Raw genomic sequence first — 9284 nt, 5'->3', positions numbered from 1 at the left:
CAATGCCACCGCTGCAGCTACTGCCTGTGGAGCTTTCCAGCATGAAGTGTCAGCCCAACACACTCATCTGACTCCAAGAGAGATGACTCAGTTTATTATTCTCCACTTGACCCCATCTTTCCTATAGTCCCCAACATTGCCAGAGCTGTCATACCCACTCCAATAACAGCCCATTTCTTGTCTTTCTTCCTCCCAGCCCCTGGGAAGTGAAGGGGATAAATCACAAAGTCAGAAAGCTTGGGAAAAGCCAAGGTTGGGTACCTTTTAAAAAAGAAAACAAACTATAAGAATAGCTCAGCTGCCACATACTGAGTATGAGGTGGGCAATGTTCCCTTGACGATGGCCAAATGCATAACTCCCGGTCTTTTTGGGCTCAGTCACTGTCTAAGGTTTGTAAGGTGGCCAGCAATGCTGTGAGCAGGCTTCAACTTCTACGAGGTCACGGGGCATCCTCCATCATGTGAAGAGGCTCCAGCAGGCTGAAGATGTGCAATGCCCATCTGAATCAGGGTCCTGATGATGCCCTTGCCATAGCTCGGGCTTGAGCTGCTTTGGCCTCATCTTCCAGCTCATCTAGGAAACGCTCCTGGGACACTGAGTAGATGGTGTAACCATCTGGAGAGGTGGGTTAGGGAAACCACTTGGAATATATGCACATTCCCCTTTCCTAGATTTGTTTCCACCACACTTGTTAATCTCTCATCCTCCCAAATCAGTGAGTTGATCTTCTGCCCTCTGTTCTTCCAAGCCCTAACTCCGACCCCGTTATTACTAATGAATTACATTAAAAGAGCATCTTAAAATGACATTAAACGCTTGGCTCAGCGTTCGACTTTCACAGCTCAGACTCCTTCTATCATCCTCACACTGCCCTCCTACACGCCTCTGTTCCCCTTCTCTGACCCCCATCTGCGGTCTCCCTGAGTCTACAGTCCAGACGGATACAAATAGCTAACACCAGGGCCCCGATGCCCAGGCCGGTCACGACGTTCCGGGTCCGCCGCTGTGGCAGCGTCTTCTGCCACTGGGCGAGCTGCGCCTGACGCATGACATGCAGCTGTGCTGGAGTCAGTTTCTCCCGAGTCGGGTCGATGCGCTGGGCCACAGGAGCCTGTCCACTCTTAGCATCCAGAGGGTCACCAGATCCCGACGCCGCCATAGTGCCGCTCGCCCTTCGCAGTCCCCAGGCGCGGAGTTTGCTGGGAATAACAGCGTTTGGCCGCCGCCGGGGACGCTGGGAACTGTAGTCCGCGTTTTCTTTTACCAACCCGGTGCGTCTCTTGGCCTTAGGAGAAGGGCGGGGAGAAGGGAAACGGCCGTGCTTTCTGATTGGCTGAGGGGTGCGCGGCCGTTGAGGAGGGAAAAGGCTGTGAAGGGCTGGAGGCCGTGGTAGCACTGGGTTTTCCTCAGACTTGAGGCGAGGACAAGCACAGAGGAGGGGAGAACGAATCCAGAATGTGGCAGAAGGCTCTGGAAGGAGATAAGGGCATTGGTTTTTGGGTCTAGTGAGCCGTCTGGGTGTCCAAAAAGGCCTCTGAAAATGGACGGACCTGTAAGGCCAAGATTGGCCTCTCTCAGTGAATTTCAGTTTGGAGCTGTTGCCACAGAGACTATTGAAGACGCTCTGCTCCACCTGGCGCAGCAGAATGAGCAAGCAGTGCAGGAGTCTACGGGCTGGATGGGCAGCTTCAGGGAGACCCGGATCGTGGGTGTGGACGCAGGGCCGGGGAGCTGGGTTTTTAGGGGAGACCCGGGCATCAGTCTCTGAGGCACCGAACTTGAGATTCAGTTTACTTTATTAATTCAAATAAGTTACTGTATGCCAGGTGCAGGGGATATAGTGATGAACGAGACACACCAGCACCCTACCCTTGCTTTCCGTATGTGCAGAGTATTTATTATCCATGTTGACTGGGATAGAAAGATGAAACGGAGATCTAGTTCCTGCTTTCAAACCATGTTTATAATCCTTGGAGGATATTAGGGCAAATCTGCAAATGCTTAGGTACAAGTATGGTTGAATAAGTGACATACGAGATTAAACAAGCTTTTAAGGGTAATTGAAAGGAGTGATGAGATGAGGTGTGGATAGGAAGAATTAAAGGAGTCCTCCAGGCATCCTGGCATTTGAAGTAGGCCTTGAAAGATGACATTCTGGTTGGTAAAGATAGTAAGGGGGGGGGGGGGGTCAACGTTTCTAACATGAATAAAGCTATGGAAATAGGGACACTCAGGGTAAGTGTGAGTACCATGTAGGCCATGTTGGCCAAAGCACTGGAAAAGTTGAAATTAAGATCAGAAAGGTAGTTTGGAGACATTCCATATGGAACTTAGAGTGCCAAGGTAAGAAGTTTATACTTGGCTTGGTAGGAAAGCAAGAAGGCATTGAAGGTTTTTTAATACGAGTGTGATATAACTGTACCTTTTGCCTTAGAAAAATATTTTGGCTGTGATGTAAAGGATGGATTGGAGTAGAGAGAGATGGGAGGTAGGTAGACCAGTAGCGTCTGTGTTAGTAGTTTAGATAATAAGGCTGAGAGAATGACAAGGTAGGAAGGATGGATTAAGAACATATAATGGCCTGACCTGTGGTGGCACAGTGGATAAAGCGTCGACCTGGAAATGCTGAGGTTGCCAGTTCAAAACCCTGGGTTTGCCTGGTCAAGGCACATATGGGAGTTGATGCTTCTAGCTCCTCCCCCTTCTTTCTCTCTCTCTCTCTCTCCTCTCTCTGTCTCTCTCTCTCTCCTCTCTAAAAATGAATAAATAAAATAAAAAATATTAAAAAAAAAGAACATATAGTGTACCACAGTGGATGGACTGAAGAAGTGAAGAGGACAAAGATGACCATGCCGAAGAGTTGAGCTTAGGAGACTGGGAATATAGTGGAGCCATTAAGGGAAACACACACATACATTAAAAACAACAACAAAACCCCCAGAAAAACAGAAGTGTGACTTTTGTTTGGGAAAGATAATTGCTTTGGTTTTGAATCTACTGAATTTTGGTGCTTATAAAACAGAGGAAGGTTTCTAGAAGGCTGCTTAAAAAGCCAGAGGAGAGATAAAAAGTCAGAACTAGGGATAAAGGTTTGGAAATTATCTCCATATATGATACTGTGAAACTGTAGCAGAGGATGAGCTACTAGAGGGAGAAAAAAGGTCATGGACAGTTCCTTGGGAAACATTTTGTGTTCCAGAAATTGGAGTAGGAAGAAGAGTTGTGAAGGAAATAAAAGGAATGGTTTGGAAGATAGAACCAAGAGATCTTTGGAAGCAAGAGGAGAGTTTTAAGAAGGAATGATGGCCAGCAGTTTCAGATGCTTCAGGGATATGAACCACGGGAATGAGGATGGCAAAAGGGTCATGATATTTTACAGTTAGGACATATTTGCTGGCCTTTGAGACAATCATTTCAGCAAGTAGGAAAAAATAGAAGCCAGATTGCAGAACATTAGGAAGTGAATGGTGGAGTGGAAGCAGCAGATGTAAGCTAGGCTTTCAAGAAATTAGACAAAGTCTTAGCTTACGAGGACAATAAGGGAGGGTCTTTTAGTTAAGAATAGATCTGAGTATGTTTGTTTTGTTTTTGTTTTTACAGACAGAGAGAGAGTCAGAGAGAGGGATAGATAGGAACAGACAGACAGGAACGAAGAGAGATGAGAAGCATCAATCATCAGTTTTTCGTTGCGACACCTTAGTTGTTCATTGATTGCTTTCTCATATGTGCCTTGACCGTGGGCCTTCAGCAGACCGAGTGACCCCTTGCTCAAGCCAGCGACCTTGGGTCCAAGCTGGTGAGCTTTGCTCAAACCAGATGAGCCCGCGCTCAAGCTGGCGACCTCGGGGTCTCAAATCTGGGTCCTCCGCATCCCAGTCCGACACTCTATCCACTGCGTCACCACCTGGTCAGGCAAGATCTGAGTATATTTGCAAGCGCAGGAGGTGGAGCCAGCAGCAAGGGAGAGGTGCAACCCTCATCCATTCCACCTAACCCCAGCTCTGTGCTCTTGGCAAGCTAAAATGAAAAACAGAAACAATTGCCCAGATAATTCAGACCAAAACCAAACTGACAACTATACATACACACACACTCACAAAGAAAACAAAGCCTAAACTCTATTAAATAAAAAGATTGGTTAATAACATGCAAATATTCTAGGGTATTTTGCTTACTTGCTTAAACTAATTCTCTTCATTGGACACTGCTAGCAGAGCTTTAATCTCTACTAACAATAAGGTTTTGTACATATACCTATGTGTAATGTATGTTGAATAGATTTTTAAATTATCTTGTGCTTGCTTAACTTTGATAGTTCTTTTCTAAGGTCAAAATTTCCCTGAAAACATATAGTAATTTGTATGTAATTCTTTGCTGATCAGGGCTAAAAGTTCTCAGTTTTGCAGGTTTCTTTATTGAGCACTAACATTTACCCTTGTTTCCACCCTCTCATGATATTGCAAACTAAATAAAATTCTATCTGGGGTGGTTCTTTAAAAGAGAAACAGGCAGCCTCCAATCTTGCCAAGGTATCTGGCCCTTCCCGCCTTCCCAGTGACTCCCCTCCCCTCCCCAAATTGGGCTGTGTGCCCTGATTTGGAGGATGTTTTTTCAAAACAAGTCACTCCACCGTAACAAGCCTGCTCCTGAGGAGAGGCTCAGCCACCACACATTTACCCAACAAACTGTTGGTGGAGAGATGGTGTCCAGCTGTAAGGTGAATCATGTTTGTAAAGCAATGGGAGTTCTTCAGAGGGTGGTTACTAAACAAACAGTACTATAAAGACTATTGAAGCTGCAGGAGGGACCTTTCTGTTCCTGTCAACATTCCACTGCAAACAATATAGGGGTTAGGGTTTTTATCTAGCCAAAAATCTCCCTTGAAACTCGGGGTTCCCAGCATGATGTTCAGGCCAATTAGACCAGCTGGTATGTTTGTGTGTAGCTGGCTAAGCCTTTTATCAGCTGAGACCCACAGGAAGTCTCCAGGGTCACTGAGGGGGCTTGGTAAGCCCTTGTCTTTGGCACTCAGTCAGCCTCCTTTTCATGCCTCTGATCTGCCTATTGGCAGCAAAGGGAACCAAGCTAGCTTGGGTTGTTTCAGTCTCATCTTTCTCACCTCTTGACCTTCTTCCCTTGGCCCCACCATGGCTTTTACACAACGCCAAGACTTCACAGAGTGGTTTTGGTTGCACCTTGTGAATTAGGCTCTTCTTTCCTGTTTTGGCAGAGTTTGTTTTTCTTCTGTCTGAACAATGGTGTCTGGAGAAATCCGTGAGCTACCAGGCTGTGGAAATCCTAGAAAGGTAAAGCCCTAAGCATAAGGCCTTTGTAAGTGGTACCCTCAGAACAACTAATGTCCCCAAATCTTAAAAAAAAAAAAAGTACTAGTTTCCCCTTACTATGACACTTCGTTTTGCACCCTCTATTGCAAATGTAAATTTTTTTAGCTAGCAATTGCTATTGGAGAGGATAAGATGTAGCAGAATTTGAAGCAGAAACTCCCCTTAGTTTGAGTGAGTGTGGATTGTTCACTCTCCCTTTCCCTTCTTTATAGGTTTATGGTTAAGCAGGCAGAGACTATCTGTAGGCAAGCTACAATCCAGCTGAGAGGAAAGACAGTGCCTCAGAATTGGAGGGCTCTGAAAGAGCAGCTGTTCAGCAAGTTTATCCTGCGTCTTGTGTCATGTGTTCAGCTGGCGAGCAAACTTTCTTTCCACTACAAAGTAAGGAGCTGGGATTGCTCATGGGCACCTGAGTGTTAGAAAGAAACCAGCTCATCCAAAGGTGACTGGGAGAAACCTCCTCCTAGGCTAGGTGATACTATTTATGTGGAAATTCCAGAGTGCAATTATGCTCCCTAAGCATACCTCCCACACATGCGCACGTGCACGCACCCGCGCGCACGTACGCACACGCACAGGCGGTTATTAGATAGCCTGAAGTTTTGTTCCCAAAGTATAATTGCTGGATAGATGCCATTATTCACACAGGTCACCTTTTCTCCCCATGGACTCAAGGACAGTTGATATAAAATGTCTGAACTGTCAACACGCCTATCAGTATTGAAGGCAAGCTATTACATTTATAAAGGATAAATTTTTCCACATCACTACCCAATGCCTATATAACAAAGTATCGTTCATTCAACAAATATTTATTGTCTTCTGTGGCCAGATGCTGCACTAGGTGCCATGGCTGCAACAGTAAAAATATTGTCTGTGCTCTCAAGGAACTTACTATCCAATGAGAGAAGACACACAGGCAAACAATGTGGGAAAGTGTTCTGATTAGTGTAAATACTGAGGGCTGTGTATGTACCTTATTAGCCTTGGAGAGTCCAGGAAGTGTATTTAGAGAAAATGACTTCTTGAAGGGGGAGGAGTGTGGAAGATGGGTGGGTCTTAAGGGAAGAGAGAGAGGAGTTAAGGAAAGCAGGGAGAGAAGGGGGAGGAAAGAGAGATCCTGATACAGGAAACAGCATGTGTAGAGAGAGGCTTGGAGAGCTTGGTGGGTTTGGAAGTGTAAGCTCTACATGACCAGCATTAGTGTAAGGGGGAATTACCAACACAGAAGATGAGATGAAGGCATGGGCTGGACTGTGAAGGGCTTTGGATACTATGCCAAGATGTATGACCTTCATTCTGACACCCTTTTCTCTCTCTTTTGTTTTTTCTTGCTCAGATAATCAGCAACATTACAGTCTTGAATTTCCTCCAAGCTCTAGGGTATCTACACACTAAAGAAGAACTGTTGGAGTCAGAGCTTGATGTTTTGAAGTCCCTGAACTTTCAAATCAATCTGCCTACTCCACTGGCATATGTGGAGATGCTCCTTGAGGTTCTAGGTACTTTGTTAAGTGTGTCAGGGACTGTGGGTTGGAGTGTTCCAGAGAAGACAGTAAGAATGTACTCAGGGTTTTGGGGGCAGTGGGCAGAACCCACCAGTGAGGAACAGCAAGAAGCCTGGGATGACTGAGGAAAGGGCTCTCACTGGTACCTGTCAGGGAAAGAAATCTAGGTCTCAGTGCCTGGCTGCTGTTTGGACTCACTAGGCACCCTCTTATTGCAGGATCAAAGAGGTGAATTTATGGAGGCATGAGATAAGAGGGGAACAAACAAACATACAGCATGTTATATGGAGATTTCTCTATCTTTCCCTTTGTCCTTTAAAGTTGACCTCCAACTAAAGAGGTTTCTTACAGTAAAGCAAAGAAACCAGGAAGCACTTTAGCAGCTCAACAGTTTTATGTTACATAACAACTGATATGATCAGAAAAGACCCGCATAATGCTCTTTACCATGCCCATACTCCACCTAGGATACAATGGCTGTTTGGTCCCAGCCACACAGCTGCATGCAACCTGTCTAACCCTGCTCGACCTAGTCTATCTTCTGCATGAGCCCATATATGAGAGCCTGCTGAGGGCTTCAATTGAGAACTCCACACCCAGTCAACTGCAAGGGTAAGGCAACCCCTTTAGCGTAGGCTCCCTCCAGAGACAGGGAGTCTAGAATGCAGCATGAGAACTTGGGGAATGCACTTTACCTAGCAAGGCACCTGGTCCAGATAACCTGCACAGGTTATCTGGTTCAAATTAACATCCGGTATGTTGCTTGGATGCAGATGACTGAGCCCAATTAGCAAAACCCTAAATGCCTTTTTTTGCTTTTACTCTTAAATTTAAATGACTTCAAGTAATTATTTTCTAGTTCTTTCTTTATAGCTGTGTATAATTTGAGGTTACTGGACTGCTTTTACAGTCACTTGGGAAAAGAAGCCAGTCACAAGGTTGCAACTTGGACACAAGTGTTTGATTACTGTAAAGTCAGAATGGTAAAAAGCCTCACAGTTACATTTGTTAGGGAGACAGATGGAACAACAAAAGGCCTATAAACCAGACAGGAGGCTCATGTTTTAATCCCAGGTGATTTGGGGGAGGCTGGGAGAAGGGTCGATTAGCTATTATTTGACCATTTCCTTCCATGTCTAAAATATCCAAGATGGTCAACATAAACAACAATTGAAGTTCCATGACCCTAGGATTGGGAAGATCAAATTTCATTCTAGCTCCCAACTTAATAATGGTTTTAATCACTCAGGGAAAAGTTTGTTTCGGTGAAGGAAGACTTTATGCTGCTGGCAGTAGGAATCATTGCAGCAAGTGCTTTCATCCAAAACCACGAGTGCTGGAGCCAGGTATGCACCACTGAGCAGGACCAGCATGGTCAGAATTCATTTAATAGAAAGCATTCCCCCATTCGTTAAAGGAAAACAGAAAACAACCTATAAAAGATAAGTGCCAAGTCCCAGGATTAATATGAATGAGCAGGATTTAGGAGAGGAAAAACTAGGTTAGAACTGAAGTGTCGTTTTCCTCTTATGAAATTGGAATGGAGGTCCAGTTCAGCTTGTTCATTTCCCTTTATGATGATAATCCACTATCATTTTAAAGTCCAATAGATGTATCGTCCCAAATAGAGAAAAGGTCAAGGCCCAAACATCCCTCTCACATTTCACAAAACTTATCTCCAGCCGAGTGAAATGTCTAGCAGAAACTTTCCACACTAGCACCATCAGGGCAAAGGTATCCAAGTGTAATCTGGCTATTGGCAAACACTGGGATCTGGACTTAATCTTCTCTGTAAATTCAGAGAAACAAAAAAATTTATACTTGGCTTGAGAGAACAGCCCAAGCAATTTGTGCACTAAAACATGTTGAGATGATTCAGTAATAAGAAATCTGTCTCTATTTCTGAAGGTTGTGGGGCATTTGCAGAGCATCACTGGCATTGCCTTGGAGAGCATTGCTGCATTCTCTTATGCAATCCTGACTCACAGCGTGGGAGCCAACACTCCCAGGCGACAGCAGCCTGTTCCTCCCCACCTCGCGGCCAGAGCTCTGAAAGCTGCCGCTTCCTCCAACACATGAGACAGGCTGGATGTGCCAGCTATAAACAGCCTTCTATCACGGCACTCATCCCTCCCTTTGTTTACTTTAATACCCAGAGTACAAAAGTTTCAAGGATCTTTTGAACTGTGTTTTCCAACTTTATGCTTATTTTTCTGCATCAAAGACAAGAGTTAAGGTGGACAAGTATGTCCTTTTTGTTGCATCAGACTGAAAATGTAAAAAGGTGGGAGAGACAGAATATTAGTGAAGTTGGTTCATTTTTGCTTAACAAGGTATTTATGGCTTTAACTGTTCATTTCATTAAGAGAGAACATCAGACATGGAGATGAGTATTAACCAGGGGCTCAAAAACTGAGACCAACTGGTTGA

General features: G+C 44.9%; 2 protein-coding genes across 2 annotated transcripts; one reads left to right on the top strand and one right to left on the bottom strand.

Annotated features, from left to right (window-relative positions):
- Window positions 1-66: 66 nt before the first annotated feature.
- Window positions 67-1202, bottom strand: COA3 (cytochrome c oxidase assembly factor 3). Its single transcript, XM_066366325.1, has 2 exons — window positions 947-1202; window positions 67-616 (listed from the first exon to the last, which is right to left on the bottom strand). Exons 1-2 carry the CDS (start codon window positions 1158-1160, stop codon window positions 507-509), a joined length of 324 nt encoding a protein of 107 aa, XP_066222422.1. The 5' UTR covers window positions 1161-1202; the 3' UTR covers window positions 67-506.
- Window positions 1203-1541: 339 nt separating this feature from the next.
- Window positions 1542-8933, top strand: CNTD1 (cyclin N-terminal domain containing 1). Its single transcript, XM_066366324.1, has 7 exons — window positions 1542-1710; window positions 5232-5307; window positions 5559-5727; window positions 6686-6848; window positions 7322-7466; window positions 8104-8200; window positions 8763-8933. The coding sequence occupies exons 1-7, from the start codon at window positions 1542-1544 to the stop codon at window positions 8931-8933; spliced, it is 990 nt and encodes a 329-aa protein (XP_066222421.1).
- The last annotated feature ends 351 nt before the right edge of the window (window positions 8934-9284 follow it).

The sequence above is a fragment of the Saccopteryx leptura genome, chromosome 2 (assembly GCF_036850995.1).
Source record: "Saccopteryx leptura isolate mSacLep1 chromosome 2, mSacLep1_pri_phased_curated, whole genome shotgun sequence".
Lineage (NCBI taxonomy): Eukaryota > Metazoa > Chordata > Mammalia > Chiroptera > Emballonuridae > Saccopteryx > Saccopteryx leptura.
The sequence above is the reverse complement of the archived record's forward strand: the minus strand, read 5'-3'. Positions and strand labels throughout refer to the sequence as shown.